At 38.2% G+C, this 26421-nt stretch overlaps 2 protein-coding genes across 2 annotated transcripts; both read left to right on the top strand.

Annotated features, from left to right (window-relative positions):
• The first annotated feature begins 3849 nt into the window (after positions 1–3849).
• LOC133743878 (BTB/POZ domain-containing protein At5g41330) lies at positions 3850–5701 on the top strand. The gene has a single exon (XM_062171945.1). The coding sequence runs from the start codon at positions 4055–4057 to the stop codon at positions 5465–5467; it is 1413 nt and encodes a 470-aa protein (XP_062027929.1). The 5' UTR covers positions 3850–4054; the 3' UTR covers positions 5468–5701.
• A 10146-nt stretch (positions 5702–15847) lies between these two features.
• On the top strand, positions 15848–18175 carry LOC133743612 (cytochrome P450 86A22-like). Its single transcript, XM_062171597.1, has one exon. The coding sequence runs from the start codon at positions 16272–16274 to the stop codon at positions 17928–17930; it is 1659 nt and encodes a 552-aa protein (XP_062027581.1). The 5' UTR covers positions 15848–16271; the 3' UTR covers positions 17931–18175.
• Positions 18176–26421: the final 8246 nt, after the last annotated feature.

The raw sequence follows: 26421 nt of genomic DNA, 5'->3' as shown, positions 1-26421 counted from the left end.
GCCATTAAAAGACTTCAAATGGTCGCTAGAGCATTGGTTATGCGCACCAATCTCCCTTTTTCTGCTTGGGGCTATGCAATATTGCATGCAGCTGTGCTCATTCGTCTGAGGCCTACTGCCACTCAACCCTTTTCTGCGTCCCAGATGGTTACTGGATATGAGCCTGATGTCTCACACTTACGCATATTTGGGTGTACAGTTTATGTGTCAATTGCGCTGCCACAGCGCACCAAAATGGGTCCTCAAAGACGATTAGGCATTTATGTTGGATATGACACTCCAACCATTATCCGCTACTTAGAACCCTTGACAGGCGATCTATTTACCGCTAGATTTGCGGATTGTCACTTTGATGAGACAGTCTTCCCATCATTAGGGGGAGATAGGAACAATAATGTTCAACAGGAACGACAGGAATTGTCGTGGTCTGTCCCCACTTTGTCTCATCTTGATCCCCGAACCGCACAGTCCGAAATTGAAGTGCGGAGAATTCTCGATCTTCAGAACATAGCAGACTCTATGCCTGATGCGTTTTCTGATATCGCTAAAGTGACAAGATCACATATACCTGCTGCAAACGTGCCTGCAAGGATTGATGTCCTTAAAAATCATGGACATGGCGCCACCCCTAGGGGTATTGGGCATGCCGCCGCCACCACTAATAGTGATGGCAATGTGGCTCAGGCCGGGCTCCCAGGAAGGAAACGTGGGAGGCCCAAAGGTTCGATGGATTCTCGCCCGAGAAAGAAAGCGAGTTTGGCCCAGAAAGATCCATTAATCATCGACATAAATAACCCGTCTCATAAAGATATTCCGGATTATGGTTATGTCCAAGAGACATCATTGGGGGACGCTCCAATGTTAGAACCAATTCCAGGGAATAGGGAGATCTCCATGAATTACACTAGTGTACATGAGACGTTGAATCGAGATTCTATTATCCTTGATGATGTGTTTGCATATTCTATTGCTCAAGGAATTATAGAACACGATGATATCGAACCTTGCTTCGTTGAAGAATGTCAACGACGAGCAGACTGGCCTAAATGGAAAGATGCGATCCAGGTTGAATTGGATTCACTAACAAAGAGACAGGTATTTGGGCCTATAACGCTGACACCCCCAAGTATAAAGCCTGTTGGCCATAAATGGGTATTTGTTAGAAAGCGTAATGAGAAAAATGAGGTTGTTAGATACAAAGCCCGCCTTATGGCGCAAGGTTTCTCACAACGCCCTGGAATCGACTACGAGGAGACATATTCTCCCGTAATGGACGTTATAACGTTCCGCTACCTTGTCAGTTTGGTAGTTTCCGAAAAACTTGACATGCAGCTTATGGATGTGGTTACAGCATATCTCTATGGGGATCTAGATTCAAAGATATATATGAAGGTTCCAGATGGACTTCAATTACCCAAGTCAAGTGGCTCTAAACCACGGAGCGCGTTTTCAATAAGATTGAGACGCTCACTATATGGATTGAAACAATCCGGACAGATGTGGTATAACCGTCTAAGTGACTACTTGATTGGGAAGGGATATGAGAACAATGAAATATGCCCATGCGTGTTTATAAAAAAGACAAGTTCCGGATTTGCAATTGTAGCAGTTTATGTCGATGACATGAACCTAATTGGAACTCTAGATGAGTTAAAGGAAACTGCTAAGTACTTGAAATCCGAATTTGAGATGAAAGATCTTGGGAAAACACGATTTTGCTTCGGACTAGAACTCGAGCACCGTAGTGATGGGATTATGATCTATCAGTCAGCATATACTTAAAAATTATTAAGGCGCTTTAATGAAGATAAAGCAAAGCCTGTGAGTACTTCCATGATCGGTCGTAGTCTTGAGCCTGAAAAAGATCCGTTTCGTCCAAGGGATGAGGACGAAGACTTATTAGAGGCTGAAGTGCCCTATCTAAGTGCACAATGCACAAGACCGGACATCTCGTTCGTAGTGAACTTGTTAGCTCGACACAATTCTGCGCCAACACGCCGCCATTGGATTGGCATAAAGACAATCTTTCGATACTTGAGAGGTATGATTGATATGAGCTTGTTCTATCCCTACAGAGAGAAAAGAAATAACAGAAGTGTGGGATCGGACTCCACAAGGCAAAACACCACCTTCTGTGCTCCTCCTCCCCTCCATCAAAATGACAACGATGTATTGATGGGTTTTGCTGATGCAGGGTATCTCTCGCTCCCAAATGGGTTATGTCTTTACCATGGGAAGCACTGCGATATCTTAGAGGTCTACAAAGCAGACCCTTGTTGCTACTTCCTCAAATCATGCCGAGATTATCGCTCTACATGAAGCCGTGCGAGAATGCATATGTCTAAGGTCTGTAGTTAGACACATTCGAGGAACTTGTGGTTTGAAGTCTACCACAGATGAACCTACATGCATTTATGAAGATAATGCAGCTTGTATTGAACAAATGAAGTTAGGTTTCATCAAGGGCGACAACACCAAGCATATATCGCCTAAGTTCTTTTACAATCAGCAACAACAAACACTTCTAAATATTGAAGTGAATCAAATCCGTTTAGAGGATAATGAAGCGGACTTGTTTACCAAGTCGTTACCTAAATCCACCTTCGAGAAACATGTGAAGAGCATCGGATTAAGAAAGTTATCCGAACTCCCATAATTGTAGAAATCAGGGGGAGACCTTGACATCAGGGGGAGGTATGATGTCTACATGTTAGATCTCGAAGAGTGAAGGACGTGTTGTGCTCTTTTTGCCATTCGACCAGGGTTATTTTTGTCCCACAGGGTTTTTGTTACCTAGCAAGGTTTTTAGTGAGGCAACGATCAAAGCGTCATCACCGAGTTTGAGCGGCACAAGGGGGAGTGTTGAAGGATGTCGACTACTCCACATTCACGCGCGTTGTGCTCTTTTTCTCCTTCGACCAATGTTGTTTTTTCCCACAGGGTTTTTATTACTTGGCAAGGTTTTTGACGAGGCAACTTAGAAGCGCATAGCAGAGGCAACACTATTGACATGGAATATCCAAGGGGGAGTGTTGTAAATGATAATGACTATTCATGCAATAGGTATTGCTTAATGTATGTCATTGACATACTTGTAATGTGCGATTGACATACTTGTAATGTGCGATTGACAGACTCTTAATGTATGCGATTGACATACTTGTAATGTGCGAGTGATTAGTATAGCTATTATGTATTGCCTTTTGTATACATGATGTAACTCTATATAAACCTCATGGTGAGATGAATACAATACAATACAATTTTTCCAATTCTCTACAACAAATCTCACCATATTCATTTTATCTCAAAAAACTTAATCCTAATTCATTATTTCTATGTTTGAGATGAGTAAACTTAATCAATAAAATTTTCAGTGCAAAATTATATGAATCATGAAGAATTACGCACACATGTCATATTACAACAATTATTGATCTCTCAATCAGATTGTCCGATTTATTTGAAGCAAGCAAATATGCTAATAATAGTGTTAATAGTGGTGCACAAGCTTTGTTCTAGAGGCAGATGCTTTTCCTCTTTCTATAGGAAAGCTGTTTCTCTTGAATATTGGTAGCTTCTACTTTCCAACACCCTCTTTCCAAGTCTAATGCGCTGTTCCCATGTATTTATTCAATTTCACAGCAAATTTCCCACCAAACTCGGTCCTCACTATATTGGTCCAAGAAGGACGGCTGCAACACCCAATATTTTAATTTGTTCATATAAAAAAGTAATAAACAAACCAGCCCCCAAAATTTATATTCCATCACATTTTTCTCATTGATTGACCTCACTCTTGAAATCTTCAAACATGAGACACATCAGAAATCATCATGGCTTAAATTAGTTGACCACAAGCCCAAACCTCTGTCTGACCTTCTAGAACTAGAACTCACAAGCTCACCATCCCTCTCATATATATGCCACACATTCTTTCCTCTGAATCAGCAAAAAAAAGTTCAACACTTTTCTCTGCATGAACTTTTGATTTTTCCCCCAAATCGAATTCTGGGTCATTGAAATTCTAGGGTTTTAGCTCAACTCAGCAACTATGCTCAAGACCATGGCACCTTCAGCTTTACCCAGAAACGGGTTCAAGCAAAACCACAAGCCTGAATCCAACATAGCCACCATAGATGTGGGTGGGCAGCTTTTCCAGACCACCAAGCAAACCCTAACCCTAGCCGGCCCGGACTCTCTTCTCTCCAAAATTTCCGACTCGGCCTCAGCTCACCTCCCTCCTCCGTTCGTCGACCGAGACCCTGAGCTCTTCTCCATGCTCCTCTCGCTTCTCAGAACCGGAAATCTGCCATCAAAGGCCAAATCTTTGGACCTCCAAGACCTAATTTTCGAGTCCCAATTCTATGGAATCGAAACCCTTTTGATCAATTCGCTCTCCAACCCGTCTCACTTCGACGCGTTTAACCTAGAAAAGTCTCTGACTTTGCCCCTCAACGGCCGAGACTCGCCGTCCGTGATCGCCACGACGCCGTTCGGCTCGGTCCACGTGGCCCACGGCAGCAAAATCACCTCTTTTGATTGGTCGCTGAGGAAAAAGTCGACGATTTTGACCGAGTTCACCGCCGTGGATTCGATGCTGGCGATCTCGACGAAGCTGGCCGCAGTGGGGGCCACAGACTTCTCGGGGCTCCAGATTATCGATCTCGAAAACGGGTCTGTGAGGGAGACTCTGAATTGGGAGAATGTGACCCGGTCCGGCTCCACAGTCCAAGCAATTGGGTCGTCACAGGAGTTTCTGTTTTCGAGTTTCGAATCCGGTAGGCGAAACTCGAATTCGATTATGATTTATGATTTGAACACATTGACCCCGGTTAATGAGATTGGGCATTATGAGATTTTTGGTGCTGAGATCAATTCAGCATTGCCGGCCACGAAATTGAAATGGGTGCCGGGTTACAATCTGTTGATGGCTTCCGGGTCTCACAGGGGACCTTCTGGAGTGTGTGGTAATATTAAGTTTTGGGATACAAGGTCTGGGAATGTGGTGTGGGAAATACAGGAGAAAGTTGATTGCTTTTCGGATGTAACTGTTTCGGATGACTTGTCAGCAATGTTCAAGATTGGTGTGAATTCCGGGGAGATGTTCTATGCGGATTTGAGAAGTTTGGGAGTGGAGCAGCCTTGGGTTTGTCTCGGTGATAAGAGGAAAATGGTGAGTGGTAAGAAGGAAGGTGTTGGGTGCAGGATTGAAAGCCATGGAAGCCAAGTGTTTTGTAGCAAGGGTGGGGATTTGGAGCTGTGGTCAGAGGTAGCAGTAGGCTCTAAGAAGAGGAGTGAAGGCGGGTCAGAAGCTAGGCACTTTCGGAAGAATGTGATGGGGAGAATGAAGGATATGGGAGGTTCCAGGATAACCAACTTGACTTTTGGAGGGAACAAGATGTTCATGACCAGGAAGGACCAGCAATATGTTGAGGTTTGGCAGAATTCTGCTAGAGGATATTGATCCCAAAAGGGTTAGTGCCATTGGTAGATGGGAATGCTATTATTGATATGGTTGAGAAAATCAGTGAACTTTTTTGTAATATAACGTGTTAGCTAACTTGATTTGTTTGTAAATCATGTTGTAGCTTAGCAAGTCATCATTCTTTTGTGTTCTTATATCAAGTTATCAATTGTTTATAAATGATTTATTGTACAAATTCAATGATATACAGTTGTATCATGTGTTCTGTTTGTATTCTTATGATTGCACGCTGAGGCATTTGACATGCTGTGTCTGTTGAAATACTTGGTTCTGATTCGGCATAGCTTAGTGTTGAGATGATTCTGTTTTCTAGTCTGTAACAATTGGTTCTCAGGTTTTCATTATCAAATGTTGTAGCATTCTTCATAGGGTTTGAGGTAGATGAGCTCGTTCTTGTTGCATCAGGATGTTTAGTTTCATTTTCTATTATGTCCTCTTTTTAAGTTCTTGACTACACTCGTCACCTTCTGACAATATATATCTGCAAACATGTCAGAGTCAAAAAGCAAACTGTTCAAAGGAATTTTAAGAAATTTAGTTCCTTGGTTTTAGTTCCAAATTTTGACTGGAAAAGGGAGGAAGATTACCCTTAAAGTAACTGCAGAATTCTGAAAGGAAACCTTAAGGTTACCTTGCACCTTCTTTATCCTTTCAATTCTTAGATTACAATTTTGAATTTTCCATCTTGGATGAAATGGGAATTGATTGAGAGGGAACTGGAGATGTGGGAGGCATCACATTTGTGGCATAGTCAGGTACCTTCTGCATTTTGTTTAAAAGAAGAAAGGTACATTCTGCGTTTGTGCTGATTCCTCAGTTTTATGCTTTGGCTTTGTTTTGATGTGCCACTGCCTGTTGGAGAGTCAACAGCACAGTAGTTGTTTAGATGATGAATACTGATGTTATGTTTGTGCAGCTCGTTTGCTATTTAACAACCTGCTGTGTAGCATATTCTATTCATGGTTTGGATTCATTGTAGCATATGTTTTTTCTTTGGGCTTCGCATGTTGGAGATTTGGCAGTGGGTGGGGAACCTGTTTGAACGATATTTGGGGCAAGCAACTTTGGGCTTGGGCTTCTTCCTCTTTCCTTTTTTCCCATCTTACTAACCAAGGAAGACGGCCCAGAAAAACTTGTCGCATTTGTTTTTCTATCTGCTCTTCATTATACATTATAAACATTGCAGACATTTTTGTAGTAAGAATGTGTATTTTAATGATTTTATAATTTCTTAAATAAAAATGACAAAATTGCAAGTATGCCTCCCTTAGCGTGTTTCATGGTAAGGACCTACAAAAAGTCGAGGCTTATAAAATTGTGTAGGACTACTTCTCAGCTTGCTTTGACATATGATAATGACTATATGCTGCACGGTAGAGTAGTCACCAATCTCATTGTTGTCTTGGAAATTGGGGGGGTTTTAGGTGAGCAGTAGTTGTTGTGATACTAGTTGTTAGAATTGAAGTATAGTAATAAGCCTTCTCATTAACATCTTTGTCAAAATTCAGGGCAACCAGAGGAACTACTTATCTCCTGATAATTGCTGCCCGACTGAAAATGTCTCCATATCAGCATGTTGTGGCTCTTCAAAATAAATCTACGTTATGATGAGTCTGTTATATTCTGTACTTCTTCACAAGAACTTTCCTCTGCAGATATTTTCTCCAGGATTCTGAATTTATTTGAGTCAACCAAAAGAAAATAGAAGCAATATGGTGCCATATCCAAATACTGTTTATGGACCCGAAGGTTTTGTTTTGGAGATGACTGGGTCACTAGGATACGATGAAAACTTTATGCATACAAAAATGCATGACTGGGTCAGGGTTTGTTTTGCATTCTATTACATCACATGTGTTTGCGATCTCATACTCTCAGAAATCATTCTCTTCAGGATTGAGTTGCTTAAACAATTCGATTGTCATCTGTGAAAAAGAACATGGCAGCAAATGCATCACCATGGATTTTTCACAGTTACCCTTACCTTATATGATTGGAAGCATTCGAAGTTATACTGGTTGTGTTAAGTGTGATGATTAATATATCCAAAGATGACTTGCAGAAATGACAAGCTAGAGCATGTGCAAAGAGGCAAGTTACTTAATTTTGAAGACTAATGCATACTTCTATGACCTGGCAGATAATGTGTGCAAGTCCTTGTCTTTGTTTTTCCCTTTTTTAATTATCCCGTTTGAATTAGACAGGTAGTAGGATACTTTTAGGAAGTCAAAATTTATTGACAGTTGTTTTTCCAACCTGGTTAACAATTGCTTATTTGAAAACCAGATTTAATGAGTTAAACTGTATTACAATCCACACATTGGAGTATTGGACTTCACTCATAAAGCTTTTTGTTCAAATTATTCCTGTGAGCTCTGAAAATCCTATTTCCATTATCATTATCACAGATTGGTATAGCTATTTCTACACAGATATTTGTAGCATACCCAATATATATCACTGGTTTCGCAAATAAAGCTTTTCGTGAGTTCATTTACTCCCCTCATGGGCTGTCCGCTGTCTGAGTTCTGAGTTTGGTTGCACTACAGCTCGTTAGTGGGAACAGCACAATCAACCCAGCCCTTAGCCAGCAGAACCAACAAAGTTCTAATGAAAGCTCGGGGCCATATACTATATAAATTTTTGATGATTTCTGGGTTGGGCTATACTTCAAGTGGATCCGCCCCTTCTCAACTGCAGTCGGGCATCAGTGAATCAAATTCAGAGACAAAACAATATGAGCAGCAAAGACAAATCTAAGAGTTCAACAACTTTTTCCTCTCATGGAAAGATCATGTAGCTAATTGATCAATCATCACCTACGTACAAGACTAATGATGGAAAAGATAACTGAATACATGTGTGCATAAACACTGACATAAAAGCTTCATGAACTGTAAAGTTCTGGTTACTTATAATTAATTCACAATAATACATGCATGTGATCGATAGGGTTTATTCATTAAGACAAACAAATGAGCAGCAATGGCAGCTAGAGTCTCATAGCTTTAATGCAAATTTTAGACTTTTTCTAAAGCTTATTATGACTCATCGATCCCGTCATTGATTTCGTAATTTGGAAGAAGAGATGTCAAAAACCAAAGTGATGGTTCTCAACAACCAAACGATTAGGGTAAAGTCCATTTTAAAAATTAAGAACTTCAATAATGTTGATGGCAACCACCTTTAAGATCACAGCGACGCCGTAAAAGCTGGTAGTCTGGCACGCTGCAAATAAATGATGGTGGGTCGATCACCCAACTAAACCAGAACGACTAATTTGAAAAAGGAAATCAAAATTAATATTCAAATCAAGAAAAAAAAAAATTGAGTTTTGTACTTTTGTACGTTTTGATGAAGTAAACATGGTATACGGTTGAAGTTATGTTATGTCTTGATGATATAAACTAAAAAAGGAAATTGAACTATACAAACTTTTATATATTGTTTTTCATCGTTGTAGTAGCTGGAAATAGCTTAATAGCATATCGAAGGCTGAAATTGTTGTATCGGGCTAATCCAACGTTCTAACATCTTCATCGTACCAAAGTGCTGGCTCCACATGTAAGGTGAGTCCATGTTCTGCAAAGTGACGAGTGCTAAATGTAAGGTGAAGTGGTCCGTGAATTGCCGGCATGGTCCGGTGGTATTGGGTGCTTGTAGGGATGGCAGAAATCTCGGGTATTCGACCCTAAAAGGGAGAAATTCGGGTGAAATCGGGTAACGGGGATGGGGATCCCAGTATTCGAATTCTGAAATCGGGTACGAAGCGGGGATGGTATTTTGATCCCCATCCCCATACCAATTTATCTGAAATAATATATATATATATATATATATATATATATATATATATATATATATATATATATTATTTATTATATATATTTTTGATATTATTTATAAATAAATATTTATGTAAACTTCATCTTTTTGTCAATATTTAAATTCTGTTAATAAATATGTTAAAAAAAATGAAGATTCTTTTAATAAAAAATCTTTATCAACATGTCAATTTTCCTTGATTGAAATAAGAAATTTATTTTATTTTAATGTTTGATTTTAACTTCATATTTTACAATTCATAATTATTTGTATGAATTTTTATATAATAAATTAGTAATATTGTTAACGGGGATTTGGGCGGGTACAGGGACCTAATCCCCAATGGAGACGGGGACGGGGAATCCCTAGTATCTTATTACGGGGATTGGGGCGGGTAAGGGGATGAGGAATGAAGTCGGGTATGGGGATGATAATTTAATCCCCTTACCCTACCCTCCCCATTGCCATCCCTAGGTGCTTGATAGGGTGAAGTTGTTCGTTTTAATGTTAATAGCAAGGTTGTATTGTGACACTTGAGAGTAGTTATCTTTCACTGTAGTCCACGGTTTAGGGTGTAAAACTTGATTAGAATTTGGCCTCATTCAACTCATGACTAATTGTCACAGACATGTAACTTAGTGGCGGAATTAATATATGAAAAATGACTGTTAGCCTTAATGAGGCTTAAGATTTGTGGCATTAAACTTATGTGTCATATGACTCATATCATATCACATACACACATCACCTATCTCTCAAATCATGCCATGTAATTCTTGAAAAAAAAAAAAATCATCTTATCATTCCAAAATCTAATGACTGAATTATTTTGGCTTTGTTCTAAAAAAAAAAATTATTTTGGCTATCTTTTTTTTTTTTTTTGATTGGGGGAGGTTAGCGTTAGAAAGTTAGCAACACACACACCCTTCGGGGGGTATTCCAGCAAAGCCGGACTAATCCCTTCCGAACGCCACGGGGCAATAAGCACCCATTAGCTGCCCATATTTTGGCTATCTTCTAAATTTTTTTTTTTTTTTTTCTTTTCACTCAGGCTTAAATATAAACAACAATTTTTTTTTTCTTCAATCAAGAATAGAAAAAGTTTCATGTAATTCGATCAATAGATTTGCATAACACATGTATATGAAAAGGCCTGCTCACCTAAGGAACAGTTTTTAAGGGACTGTGAGGGACAAGTGAATCTGACGGCTGAAAATAAATGCACAGTTTTAAATTGTTATAATTTCTGCTTTTATATTTAATACATGTGGTTTAGATGCATTTGTCCCTCATAGTCCCTTAAAACTGTCCCTTAGGTGAGCAAATCTGTGTGTATGAATTCAAAATTTATTAATATAATGTGAAAAATACACATGCATATGAATATGAATATATATATAGTTAATGTTGTGGTGCAAAAAGTTATTTGTAAATAAATCTAATAAAATTAATTTGGACATACGTATTTTTCAAATTGAAAAATTCAATTTATTAATGCTATAGCTTTTGGACGAAATTAAATAATATCTAGAAAGAAAATTTAATGCCTATTTCCGATCACCTAATTCAATATATTAATGCTATTTGAAAAGAAAAATTAATAGGAAAGAATTTAATTAAATGAAGAAAAATATTGGTGAAAGAATTTGTAAACAACATCCTTAAATTAATACATAATTAATGGTTCCTATTAACACACAACATTTTTTTTCGTCACCTAATTAAATTCATTAATGTCATTGATTCACCTCTTAAAAATTTAAATGGAAGTATAAAGGATGAAGTTGGTATGATGTGGCAAGATATATTATGTGAAATTGAAAATATAATTTGTATTTGCTTACATGGTATGACACATAGGATTTTAGGCTACAAATCTTAGACCTCATTAAGGCCCCCTATCATTGCCTTTAATATATAGCTTAAGGGAGTTTGGAGAACATGGCCCCACCTAATTCAATCACCGGACCTCACCTAATCAATGGCAGCAGCACAAGTAAAGAAAAAATAAAAGGAAAAAACATACTACTAAGGCCTCTTTTGGGAAATGAACAACTTTCCTGCATGAAGAAAAAATAGGAGGGAAAATGGATCCTCCCATACCCCATGTGATTCATTTTCCCTCATACTTTCCCTGCATTAATTGCACATTAATTACTTTACTCTAAAGATCATTTTAATGGTTGTTACTACTAAATTATCCAAGAAACTTTCTAATCTTGAATTGTTTATATTTTGATAATAAGGATACTATTGGAAAACTGATGTAACCTACTTTCCTATTCATGCACAAACCAAACATCGGAAAGGAAAGTAAAATATATTTTCCTATTACTTTCCCGGCATTTCCAAACATTGGTAAGGAAACTAGTGGGAAATTTACTTTCCCATGCTTATGGGAAAGACCAAAGAACCAATTTCCTTTTCGATAACCAAACGAAGCATAAATGTATACAACCCAATCTATAATAAGAAATATAGAAATGTTGCTTTCCTAAAAAAAAATATATATATATATATATATATATCTATAGAGGCCCGATCAGGAGCGGACGTCCGCACTTTCGCTAAAGTGTGGACGTCGATGCAGCAGCGGCTTCTAGGCGGCAGCGGCGGCGCAGGGCTGGCCGGAGGGAGGCAGGAGGCGTCCCAGACCTCTTCTGGGCGGCGTTCGAGGTCGGAGGAGGTCGGGCTTGCCGGTTTCTGGGCAGCCACCTCACCTGCAGTTGCAGGTTCTGTGCAGCACCGCATAACCATCGCCGGCGACTCCACCGGACCGCAGACCCCTCCGCACGACCCCCAGCGTCCCTCCGGCAAGCCGCGCCGCGTCGTCGCCGCTCGATCGAGGCCGGAGGAGCGACGTCCGCACTTTTTCTGGGTTGCGGACGTCCGCTCTCGAACGGCTTTCTATATATATATATATATATAGAAATGTTGCTTGGGTTTAGAATATTTGGCGATTAATCATTGATGTCTAGCTTGTTCAATTATTTTCAATTAGGGACTTAATAAAGTGCGTTCGAGTTGCTAATTTTTTTTTTTTAATCAAATAAGGGATGAGGCGATATTAGTTCCTCGAAAGCAGACAATGTAAGGAGCAAGTCCCACCCTTAATCCTGAAGGAGAAAGGTCTGTCACACTCTGGGAATCCATCGTCCGTCCCCCTATTCTTATTTTATTAATAAAAAAGAAAAAATACGAGAGGGAGGGGGGAGGGAGGGACATAAGCCTTACCCCGTAATACAAGGGAAACAAAGAAAGCACAACTCCAATCAAGCATTACGCTGATAAGGAACTCCTATATCATCCCTTAGCAAGAAAGGAGATAGAGTAGATGGTGCGGTTGCATACCAAACTAATGCAGTGGATGCCAAACCCATGTTTGTCAACCTATCAGCAACAATATTCCCTTCCCGGAGCACATGAGAGCAATGAAAGGTCAGCGAGCGGATACGTGCTAAACAAATCGACCATGCAATCTGTAGAGGCTAGGCCAAGGAAGGACAAATGAAAAAGAGACAATGCAAGCAAGAACACTAGTTGAGTCACTTTTAAGCCATATGTTATTCCATCCAAATTTAAAAGCGAATTCAATTCCAATAATGACACCCATTAGTTTAGTGAAAAAAGCTGTCTAATGACCAAGTCCTTGACAAAATCCACCAAGATAACTACCATTCTCATCCCTAAAAACTCCACCACATGCAACTGGTCCAGGGTTACCCTTAGCTAAGCCATCTGTGTTGAGTTTGATCTATGGAGTAATTGGTGGATGCCAAAGAACCAAGCGAGAGGAACTACTCGTCTTCGTGAAATCGGTTGAATACCCAAACCCACAAGCAACTGAGAATCCAACAAACCAACTGAGAATCGAGTTGCTAAATTTAACATTATTAAGTTTTATACTCTCATTTTTGTATCTCGATCCTCCAAGTTTCAAATCCTGGTTCTGCCCCTGATATAACTACAGTTCTTAGCATGATTGTGTATAGTGGTGTTGTGACCACAATCGGTCATTCCAGTGTGTTGTAATCTTTCCATTTATTAATATATTTTATTTCTTAAAAAAATGCTAAATGTTTGTAAAATAAAAAAATAATAATAATAATTCAAGTAAGGCCAATAAGGGAGGTATGTTGCGACTCCCCAAAAAAATAATCAATCTTCAAAGTACAATGGAAGCCATTTATGCTAGCCTAATGAGCAAAATGTGAAGCCAATAATGGTTGGCAATAATGACAAGACAATTGCTTAAGTGAAACCCTCACCCAAGTTCCAGCCCTAATATTCACAAGTCCCTCATTGGTAGGTTAATGAGTATTGGGGTCCTGCGGGACTTATGTGATGCGTTAGTGAATGTGTCAGTTTTCAAAGGTCTGGGTCATTCTTGACTGCCAGATGTCTGCTCTTTCGTGGTAATTGACATTGGACCTAGATGCTAGTTGAGTTCTTGCAGGCCACAAGTGATTTATAATGTTTCTAGGCTTGTGCACTGCCTCTTTCTTGTCCAAATACTGTTTGCTAAAAATAAAAAGGGAAAATGATCATTTACCAATTTTGGGGTTAATTAACCCCACTTACCCAAGCACTCTAAGAGATTGCCCACTTACACAATATTTTATATATATTTTACCCTAATACCCAATTAAGTATTTTTTTATTATTTTTTATTTAATTTTAGGACAATTTTGCCCTCTCCTTCTTTGTCACTTAGAAGAGAGAAGTTATCGGAGACCTTGCCGGACTTCGGTGACCAGCGGCCGGCCGCGAACTCCTGTGACCGGAATCCAGCAACTGGTGACTGGAATCCGGCCATCGGACAGGTGACCGGATTCCGGCGTCCAATTTTATTGCCCCTAGTAATACTCAATAATCATATTATTGCCCCCAATAAACATATTATTGCCCCCCAATAATCATATTATTGCCCCTAATAATCATATTAGTGCCCCCCCCATTAATCATATTATTACCCTCCAATAATCATATTATTTATCTCCAGTGAATTGCATAAACTCCCAAAACCAAAATGAATACACTACAGGCACAATTGATCAATTTATATGTTCAATTCTACATGTTCACCTTTTTTCTTCTTCTTTTTTCCTTCCCCATTCTCGGAGCTCACAGTTTTTACCAAAAAAAAAAAAAAAATGGCCACCCAGAAAATGCTCTGGGCACCCATTGGACTGTGAGACTGTCTCGTTTTTTCACCGGTGCTTCGGAGCTCCGACTCCGAGATTGTCTACTCGCCTAGCAGCGATTTGGAGGTCGCGACCGGCTTAGGTTGGAGGAAGATGCAATCGGCTTGGGTCATGATCGAATTGGGTGGCGGAAGATGCGATCGAGCATCTGTTGGATCGTGTCGGAGTGGAGCAGAAACAGGTTTTCCGGCGGTCTGGGTTGTAGTCCGGTGATCTGGCGGCGTCTAGTTTTGGTCTGGAGTCGGATTTCCGGCCTAAGTCCAGCGACGGTGGAGAGAGAGAGAGAGTCTGAGAGGAGTGTAATTTATTAATTAAAATGAGGGCAAAACCGTCAATAAATGTTAAAATGGGTAAATGGGAGTAAACAACTCTTAGTGGAGCAAGTGGGCAATTTTTAGGCTCAAATTGTGTAAATGGTCAATATCCCAAATAAAAAAGGCAAAGGGTGAAATATGACTAGTTATTATATATTTTGTAATAGTGAATTTAAAATATTGGAATGGTTTTACGTGTTTTCTCTTTCGTCGGTCCCTAGCTAAATATGGCTATGTGTTTTGCTCAAGTCTTTAATTACTTTAGCTAGCATGTTAAGAGCTCATGCATACTTGTTTAGTTGTTTTGAAACTAGCTTATCTATTAGAGATACTTGCTCCTTTTTCATAGGGGATTGAAATCCACACTCTTTAATTTGTAATCTATACTCCCTATTTCCTTCTCTGATTAATATTCACATAAAAAGACAAAATTTAAGTTACTAAAAATAAAATTTAAGTTACCAAATAAAGAAAGATAGAGTGTGGATTTCACTTCATTTTTCGCGAAAGTTACTCTTGAGACGTGTTTGAGATCAATATCACCAAACACAGTTCAAGTTTGTTATTCATTTTTCATGTACGCATGCAAATACAGCCTTTTCAAACAACCTCATCAAACATCTAGTCATTCGTTCAATGCTAGCTAGAATTTTAAGTTGAAGCAGCACTTTCCTGCTAAACTAATTAGGTGGCGGGTATATGAATATGCGAGATCTAATTCTAACCCAGAGAGAGAGACATAAAGGCTACATGCTTAAAGGGGTTAATTTGTAGGGTTTGTGAGTTTGCTGAGCATGGGACAAACTCAAAGCTTATAAACCTCTACGTAGTGGTGGCCCTGTTTGGTTAATGCTCCCATCACATCTGTATACATTAACGTGGCCAACGACCTTTGCTGGCATTGAATAATGGCGAGCTCGCTTCAGGTTTCATAGAAAGTAGAAAATGAAAGGACCGAAAAGAAAGCATATTGAAAAAAGAAAATTATTGAACACAACAGCCACCCAATTAATCTCTATTTATTGCCCTCGATCTCTCTCCACTACCTCTACTCATATTATATGAATCCACACTTTTCATTTGCGTCAGTACTGCCTCACTCTTCTTCTTCTTCTTCGATCACTTAGCTTCTAGCTCTTCGTTTCTATCACTTTCCGAACAAAAAACCAGATCAACATGGTGATCCAGGTTTCCTCTATATCTGATGTATATAGCTAGCTAGAGACTCATTTTCGTCTATAAATCTGATCTGGGTTTTGTTTCCCAGTCCATTTTGATCTGGGTTTTGCCTCTCTCACACATGTTTTGCAAGTTCTAGCTCGAGCTTGCATTTCTACTGGGGTTAAGTTTGGTCCTTTCCAATTGAGTTGGGGTTCATTTTCTGTCATCTGGGTTTAGCCAGGAGTTGTCTTCAAGTGTGGTCGTAATCAGTAAGCTCAGATGGAGGCGCTAACTGCTTTAATGGTCTTAACGGCTCTGGCGGCGTATTTATGTTGGTTCAAGATCATCACACGGTCCATGAGAGGTCCACGTGTCTGGCCGGTATTCGGCAGCCTCCCCGGCCTCATTCAGAACTCGAACCGCATGCACGACTGGATCGCAGACAACCTCCGCACGTGCGGCGGCACGTACCAGACCTCCATATGTGCCATCCCCTTCCTCGCTCGGAAGCAGGGACTGGTGACCGTCACGTGCGACCCCAAGAACCTGGAGCACATTCTCAAGCTCCGGTTCGACAATTACCCCAAGGGTCCTACTTGGCAAGCTGCGTTCCATGATTTGCTTGGAGAGGGCATCTTCAACTCCGATGGTGACACGTGGCTGTTTCAGCGCAAGACCGCTGCACTGGAGTTCACCACCCGCACGCTCCGCCAAGCCATGGCTCGGTGGGTGAGCCGAGCCATCGAGCAGAGGTTCTGCCCGATTCTCGAGGCGGCTCAGAACGAGGCCAAGCCGGTCGACCTTCAAGATCTCTTGCTTCGGCTCACCTTCGACAATATATGCGGTCTAGCTTTCGGGAAGGACCCGCAAACTTTGTCTCCGGGACTTCCCGAAAACGGCTTTGCCACGGCTTTCGACGGGGCGACTGAAGCCACGCTGCAACGATTGATTTTGCCCGAGGTTATATGGAAGTTCAAGAAATGGCTCAGGCTTGGAATGGAAGCCAGCATGAGTCACAACCTTCACCACGTGGACGATTACTTGTCCAATATAATCAATAGACGTAAACTCGAGCTGGCCAATCTGCAACAAGGTTTGGACGGGACCCCACATGATGACTTGTTATCCAGATTCATGAAGAAAAAAGAATCCTACTCGGACACATTTCTTCAACATGTGGCACTCAACTTCATCCTAGCTGGACGTGACACGTCATCGGCCGCACTTAGCTGGTTCTTCTCTCTGATCACTCAAAACCCAGGAGTGGAAGAAAAAATCATTTCTGAAATATGCACCGTTCTGATGGAGACACGTGGCAAAGACATTTCAAAGTGGGTGAAAGAACCCCTAGTGTTTGAGGAAGTTGACCGATTGACGTACCTCAAGGCAGCCCTGTCGGAAACTCTAAGGCTTTACCCATCTGTGCCACAAGATTTCAAGCACACAATCAACGATGATGTTTTGCCCGATGGAACTTTCGTGCCCGCGGGCTCTTCGGTTACATATTCCATATACGCAATCGGGCGCATGGAGTTTATTTGGGGTGAAGATTGCTTGGAATTCAAGCCTGAAAGGTGGCTATCTTCTGATGGCAAAAAAATGGAGTTACAAGACTCTTACAAGTTTGTTGCCTTCAATGGCGGTCCAAGAATTTGTTTGGGAAAAGATTTGGCTTACCTGCAGATGAAGTCAATTGCCGCGGCAGTGTTGTTGAGGCATCGGCTCACGGTGGTTCCTGGCCACCAGGTTGAGCAAAAGATGTCGTTGACATTGTTCATGAAGTATGGGCTCAAGGTTAGTGTGCACCCGAGAAATTTGAAGCCTGTGCTGGAGAAAATGTGCAAGGGTGATAGTGACTCATGGAGTAAAGAATCTAAAGATCATGTCATCTCCAATGGTAAATGTGATGGGGTGCTTAAAGTGGCTGCTGTTGCTTGAGAGGGCTTGGTTGGTTTTCAGAAAATTATCAAGCCTGTGAATATGATGCTTACTGCAGTACTTAATAATAGTATTAATAATGATTAAGAGGTTAATCAGAGCGATTTAGAATGCATGAAATAAATGCTAGCTAATAACCATATTAACCATATTAAGCTAGAGGTTAATATGGTGCATTTTATATATGTACTATACGTTATGCATACTATCAGATGAGGAATGAAGAACTAAATGTTGTGTTTAAAGCGTGGAGCTGAACCTCTTAGCTAGTTAGGCTGGATTTCAAATCTCTTAAAAAATGTTGTGTTTAGTGATGAACCAGCTCGAGCAACTCCATATATCATACATAATCATCATGTACTTCAAAAAGTGTGGTCTCTTTGTTGAAACTAATGTGATCAAATGGTGCCCATGTCAGGTTTACCGGAATGGACTCTCAAGTCGATAAATGACGACTTTGATGAATCTAACCTTGTTACCAATCAATGAAAGATTACTCTTTTAGGAAAAAAAAAAAAACTAGGGAAGTAGAAGGTATATATAGTCGGTATAGCTGATGTAAGTGGTCGTATACTCGGATAGTATGCCTTGAGGTTAGCGTAAATGGTAAGAGCTGAGAAAGTAATAAATTGAGTTAGTATTAAGTTGGATTTGAGGAACCAGCCTAGCTCCAACGTGAATAACAAAATTAACTTAATTTTATGGCTATATTGAAATTGATGAATGCATGCTCAAGATTAGTCATCAGGAAATTATGGTGGCCAGTGCCCTTCTCTTTTGCAAGTGCAGAAGAGATTGGTTTTGCAAATGTTCAATTTGTTGAGACTTGGGAGTATGTCGACCTTGAAATCGGAGTTGATGGGTTAAAGCAACTCTCTACTATTGAAGCAACTCTCTACTATTTTTGGCAGTCTATAATTGGGTAGGCGATTTTCTTGTACGCAGGAACGTATTCAGGATTTGAAAATGAATTAGGCTAATTTTAACTATATAAAAATTTTGCAAACTTTTGTATTTTTTTTGTTTTTTTTTGTTTTGTTTGAGATTTGAAACTCAGTGAGAGGCTCATCCTCACGCCTTTAGAACTAACTGAATCGTATCATCCGATACCCACGAACTTCAAACTCAGCAATCACAGAATCATTATCAATACTATTAACAAAATTTTTTTTAATGTAGAGAACCATCAAATCATCAAGAAAGTCATCTCCCACCTTATTTTGATCGAAGTTTGTTTTTTATGATGTTCATAGATGAAAATGATGTCTCTGTTCATAGTACATATTTTTTATGCTAGTCCAGTAATCCAACTATATTTACCAAATTTTCATCCTTATCATGCTCAAGAGCTTATCCTTTCTCATTAACTTATCAGTAGGTAGTAGCTTCATGCTTATCAATATCAAATGCTTCATGAATGTCTTGCTTATCATTCCTCCATAGTATGCACAACACAAATGCGATTGATGGATGCAAGAATTGTAAGAAAATTTAATGAACCCGACATTGTGTAGAACCTAAGTATATATTCATATATGATTTAGTTTTGAATTCAAATGTCAAGTATAAGTTAAGGACTTAAGAAAATCATTTTGGTCCAACTTATCACATCTGTTAGAATTTGAAATTCATAAATACAGTTATGACTCATGAGAGTTTATCTGGTTTTTTGAAAAAGCAGTTGGGATGCATTGTCAGTTTCTTGATGGAAGAAACTGACAATACAATGCTTTATATATCAGATATTTTGGTCCCTTCTGATGCACGAATCATTCTCATCAATTAGTCCCATCACTAAGAGGATGCTAAAGGTGAAATCAGGAGAAGACTAAGATGGAAAACTTAACTGTGTCAAGAAAGCTGTCATGGCAATGCAAGTGCATCGAGTAAGTTTTCTGGGTTCATGTTCTTATATTTAGTTTTCTGCAGAAATCAATTTCCATTGAGGAGTATTAGATCTGTCTCAAAGAGATCCGTTAAGGATTTTCTTCCTCACTCGGATCCATCTCAAGGGGATATTACCTCTCTAAGATCTGTCTAGAAGAGATTTCACCTCACTTGAATCTTCTTCAAGGAGATTCTTCTTACTTGGATTTAACTCAAGGAGATTTAATATACATGATTTGATCTGGTATAGGTTTCAGTTTATGTGTTTGTGATTGCTTAAGCATACTGTTTCTAACAATTGGTATCAGAGCGACCATACATAGATCAATTACATGTTGAAGAAACTAACTACATTACAATTGTGAATTCTGGAAATTTTTTGTTCATATAATCCGCATACAGTTATCTACATGTATATTGCATATCTGATGCATCTATCCACACATGCATGCTCTCACCTTTGCAAATCCATTTTGCTCTGGATTGATGTAAGTGAAATTGGGGTCTCCCAAATTTAGTATCCATTACCCTCATTTAGTGAGAGGAGGAGAAAACGACCAGAGAGCAATTAAGGCAATCACCAACCTCTATCACTTCTATTGATCGCCAAATAGAGCCTTCTACCAAGTTGGTGTTGATCCAGGCCTTGCTTTATGAGCAGATAAGATATCTATCCTAAATATCAGTTTTCAATTTGGTGAGTTCCCTTGAGGTATTATAGTGAAACTATAATTTTATTTGGTTATTGATATTAATGTATCTGCTTACATTGTTAGTGTGTGGCTAAATTAATTAGTATGTGTTGATGTATTACTTGAATTATAATTGATGAGTGGGTCTTGGAAAAGCATCAATGGATTTTGGAACTGCATCTTGTTAGTATCACATACTCTTCGGTTTTGCTTTCTAACTTTAATATTTAATTTGCTGCAGATTGTATTTTGGCTTTGATTCATGTTGCTGTTGATTTACAATCTTATATTTGGCATAGTCATCTTAAGTATCTAGCATGTTTTGATCTGTATTATGGCATACTCAGAATTAACCGAAATTCATAATCAATTATATCTGTATGATTTGCATGACAGATCTTGACAAATGATGTTGCTATTTTAATTGTCTCAGTTGCTATATATGTCCAAGTGTTAACATGGTTAGAGATAACTGTTGACTTAATGGTCAGCAACAAGATCAAATTTGCTTTGTCATTCATACATTACAGATTGAGCATTATATCATGGGGACATGTGATTGTTTACTTGTTTAATTGATGTTTTTTCAATCCAAGCAATAGCCTTAGAACATTGCTTAGAAATCACAATACTTCTCTTGGTTGGGAAATTGTGTGATGAAAAGGTTTTTGGCCAAAGAAAGAGATTTTAGCCATTTTTCAGATTTTCTGGAATTTCAACTCAGTCACTTACTTTTGCAAAAATGTACTGATCTACTGGGAATTTGAGGTCAGTCTATTCTAAAGAATTTTAGTAGACATCTTAAAGAGTCATGTGGAATTTGAATCACCCAAAAGGGAATTTTCTGGGATTAGTTATGAATTTCCAAAGTCAGGAGTCAGTCACAGAAATTTTCTGATATCAGCTTATTAAGTTTAACCAAAGGTAGATTCTTATAGCACCTTTGATCCAATACAGGACTTCTATTTCATGTGAAGATTACATTATATTCATCTCAGTGCATATTTATGTTTTCCATATTATTTTGAAATGCAAAATGATGGATATGCATGTTTAAAGTTTCTGATATTGATCTTGAAAACTTCATATGTGGTGTGCTGCCAAAGTGGTCTCATATATGAAGATTCTAAAGGATCAAATATGCTGGTGAAATATTTAGTATGAATTCAGTTATATGTTGCATAATAAAGTGCTGTCAAAGTGGCCAATATATAGCAATTACACTATATTCAGTTTCATCAGAATGAGATTATGAGACTTAAAATTAAATTTGAGTATAATTTCCAAAGAAATTTACATCAAACATTTGGTTTCATAATCTTGTATATATTAGGTGAATGAACATTCAGAACTATTAGAGATTAGTACTCCACAAAGGACGTCAAAATCTCGAAAATAGAAGAGTTCATTTTTTGCATATATACATACATAATTCGGTAAATGGCTTTTAGATTGGCCATGATCACATTGTTGATATAAAGTCAATTTAATCTTCTTAAATGCTAAATGCTATCAAAATGGCTTAGTGTAAAGAAGATTAATTGTCTTGTTTGGTTTTCAACAATAAAATCAAGCAACTTAAAATTTAATTTGATCCTTATTTCCAAAGAAGTCTGGTATCAAACATTTGGTTCTTGATTTTGTATATGATCAAAATTGAACATTCAGATATCATTAGAGATTAGTACACCCCAAAGGATGTCAAAATCTTGAAAATGGTTGAGTTCTATTTTCTGAACATATGCATTTGGTGTGAAATGAATGTTCAAATCATGAATTTTCATTTTTGGGACATACAGACAATTCTAGTATTATGATAAACTAGAATGATTTTACTGATCAACTTCATATACATATAGACATTTTCCTTTGAGCATCAATCAGGTTGAATTACAGGATGACTCAAATTTCAGAAAATGGTAGAGGAACATTGGGTTGAGCTTGGAGTACATGATTATAATCATGTGTTGAAAGAAATCCATCTGAGAATTGGCAGCAAATAAAAGCAAGGAGAAGCATTAAAATGAAAGAATCCAGTTCCTCAAGTAAGTTTGTTGTTCTTCAAGTTTTGTTTTCTGGAATTCTGGGATTGCAAGTGCAGTATCTATCCTAGTTATATTTACACAGAAATGTTAATGTCCAAGTATAGCTTTAACAGACAAGGCAATGTTAGTAGAGTTCATCAAGAAAAGAAAAAGTACACTTTTGGAAGGGTCCAAAGTTTGAGTAAGAAAAGCACTAGAGGTCTAGAGTAACTGAAAAGGATGATGGAGGATTTATGGACCAGATTCTATGAGAAATCTGTGGGAGTTCCAGCTTTTGATTTTCTGACTCCTCATTTTTCATGCATTAATCATACGTTGATAATTTCCTAGACATAATTCTTCTTGTGGTGCTCTTGTTCAGTATGTTTATGAAGTCATCAAAATGAGTTCATGTTCCAGCAAGTTAAGACTTTTCAAGTTAGCAAATAGTCTCGACAATTTTCAATGGCGGTGTTGGATTTCTGTACTTGTTCTTGACAGTTTGGATTTTGGAAAAGAAGTTGAGGAATATACATACTATTTTGGCTTTTGAATTGGTGGTTGATTACTTGGTATTTTCAAGGCTTCACATAGTTGGTTTTGAAATTAACTCTATGCATCAGAACGACGCAACTTTCAAGACAACCTTCAAGACTATTGTGTATTCTTGTTTTTGTTCTCTGGAGTTGTCTTTGCTCTATCAGTCTTTGGTGTTATTTTCATAAACGAAATATCATTTTGGTGGTTAATTCATTGATGAAAATAGAGGGAGAAAGTTCTCAAGGATGAATAGATACTGAAACTGCACAAGGAAAATAGAGCAGAAAGTTGCAATACGATAGATATTCATGGAGCAACTGACCAAGCAAAACAAATTGAGCCATCCTCCCAGCCATTAGCATTAAAGACTATCATGACAGAGAATAGGGATGGTAAAAGATCCTTATTAGATGGAAATGCTACAAGAGATATTCCATGAAGAGGGTCAAGTTGCTCCTAGGCTGATTATAGTTTGGTGGAGGATATTATGGCTGTAATGGATAATGATTTATATAGACCCAAGCTTGCTGGAGACATGATACTAACTACTGGGATTTTGGAGTCTGTACCCATCGAACCTAAGTGGGAAGAGGATGATGTTTACTTGAGGATACGAACAGATGCATTAAGGATGATGAGGTCAGCGTCTCAACATTCGAAAGCTGCCACTAATATCTTTATAAGAGGTGACCATTATTCTGCTCAACAACACTCAATCAAGGCTAGAGAGGAATGGTTAGTTGTTGAAAACCTCAATAAAGGGCAGCTAAGGAAATCTTTAGTATAAGGAATTGCAAGAAAACATAGAGAAAAGTTGGATCAACTACATCAACTTTAGACATCATCAAGACAAAGACCAACATCCTTACAAGCTATAACAGGTTCGCAAATCGTCTCGATCTTGTGTATATGCATATAAATATACATATGATAAGCATATATATAATAAAGTCATCAATGTTGAAGAATCCAAAGTAGTTGGATATATGATAAGCAGTGGCACAAAAGTTCTCGGCAAGACAGCAAGAAGTATGGTTAATGAGATTAAGGAGTATGTTACAGGAGAGGAGGTTGGGACTATACATGTTTATGGAATGGCTGATTCTAGAAATATAACAGCAGGTGGTTCAGAAATAGATGCAGACTCATCACAAGTTGCTGATGAAATGGATAAGTGATTTATCTATCAAGACAGCAATATATCAGTTTCAGATTAGGATTGCAGCAATATATCAATCCTAGACAATGGAGAAAAATCCAAGTGTGCAGCACAACGTGATTCAATTATGGATAATGTCATTACTAGCACAAATGCACAAAATGAGCAGATTGCAGGTGGTACAGTGTCAATACAAACCATAGAAATTGCAGAAGCATCACAATATAATCTTGAGAAAATCCTTAAGAGCAAGAAAACCAGCCACATCAGATGATAATTACATGTATCTGATCGTCATGGTGACTGATTTAGAAGAAAAGAATGATCTTATTTCAGTTATAGAAGCAATGCAGTCTATGAATAATGAAAAATGCAGAAATTTAAATGCTGCAGCTTGAAGGTTTTGTAAAAGATGATCACTAAGACCAGTGGGAGAAACTTCATTTTTCTGATCCTATATGTTGATGATCATATGTTATCTTCTAGCAGCAACATTTGTTTGTTGAAGGAAACAAAAGGAGAGTCAAGTCGTCAACAATGTCTAAAGCATATTAGTTTCATGAAGACTAGTGCCCCAAAAATGCTTTTCTAAAGAAAAGCATGGAAAATATAACTTATACAATGTCAGTTGGATGTTTATCATTCTTATTTATCATTGTATAGAGTTGTTTTCATTATTTTAGACTAAATTGATCAGTAAAGTTCACCTACATTTATGGAATTTCACCTTATTATCTTTCTGCATACTCAAGTTGTACGTACAAATTCAGCAAGCTATCAATGAATAGCAAATCTTGCAGATTGACAATATTAAGTAGTGTGAAATATATGGTTGCCAATTCTATGTTATTAGAAATTCTGGCAGGACAACATATGCTTATATTATGAACGATCGTTATGGATTATGGATTAGGCATATGTTATGTTACTGTATTTTGAGGTAATTCATGTGATTATATATGCTGCATTGTGATCTTGGAATGCTGATGCTTTTCTAATTCATCCTGGCATTCTTTGATTCCTTGTAGTTGACCATAATTGACAAAATTTTGAAACAGATTGTTTGATGTGAGTTGAATTCAAAGTGCGCACACTTTAGTATCTAAATCATATATACTTCAGTTTCTAAACAATGTCAAGTTCAGTGGGAGATTGTAAGAAAATTTAATGAACCCGACATTGTGTAGAACCTAAGTATATATTCATATATGATTTAGTTTTGAATTCAAATGTCAAGTATAAGTTAAGGACTTAAGAAAATCATTTTGGTCCAACTTATCACATCTGTTAGAATTTGAAATTCATAAATACAGTTATGACTCATGAGAGTTTATCTGGTTTTTTGAAAAAGCAGTTGGGATGCATTGTCAGTTTCTTGATGGAAGAAACTGACAATACAATGCTTTATATATCAGATATTTTGGTCCATTCTGATGCACGAATCATTCTTATCAATTAGTCCCATCACTAAGAGGATGCTAAAGGTGAAATCAGGAGAAGACTAAGATGGAAAACTCAACTGTGTCAAGAAAGCTGTCATGGACAATGCAAGTGCATCGAGTAAGTTTTCTGGGTTCATGTTCTTATATTTAATTTTCTGCAGAAATCAATTTCCATTGAGGAGTATTAGATCTGTCTCAAAGAGATCCGTTAAGGATTTTCTTCCTCACTCGGATCCATCTCAAGGGGATATTACCTCTCTAAGATCTGTCTAGAAGAGATTTCACCTCACTTGAATCTTCTTCAAGGAGATTCTTCTTACTTGGATTTAACTCAAGGAGATTTAATATACATGATTTGATCTAGTATAGGTTTCAGTTTATGTGTTTGTGATTGCTTAAGCATACTGTTTCTAACAAGAATGCGATTGATATCAATATGCTTGTTGCCTTACTAAATTTCCAGTATTAAGACCAAAACTCACAAGATGAAGAGATGAGATCCCTAACCAAACTGCTCGCTTCCAATTTTCAAACTTATAAAAAAAACTGCTCGCCTCCAATTGAGTGAGTGAAATTGAATGATATGGAGGGGTCCAAATTCAAATTCAATTGCAAGCAATTAAGGAAACATCCATAAATTTCAACAATCTGAGATGAAATTGTTCATACTTGGAGGCTGGAGTTCAACCAAATCTGCAACTCTGCGACTGCAAGAGTTCAAAGAACCGTCGGCGTTGTTGCAAGGAT

Source organism: Rosa rugosa, chromosome 4 (genome assembly GCF_958449725.1).
Source record: "Rosa rugosa chromosome 4, drRosRugo1.1, whole genome shotgun sequence".
NCBI lineage: Eukaryota > Viridiplantae > Streptophyta > Magnoliopsida > Rosales > Rosaceae > Rosa > Rosa rugosa.
This window is presented reverse-complemented; position numbering and strand designations above follow the sequence as displayed.

Excerpts from the sequence above, each read along its gene's own strand:
- LOC133743878 (XM_062171945.1), top strand. The coding sequence starts at position 4,055 with ATGCTCAAGACCATGGCACCTTCAGCTTTACCCAGAAACGGGTTCAAG.
- LOC133743612 (XM_062171597.1), top strand. The coding sequence starts at position 16,272 with ATGGAGGCGCTAACTGCTTTAATGGTCTTAACGGCTCTGGCGGCGTAT.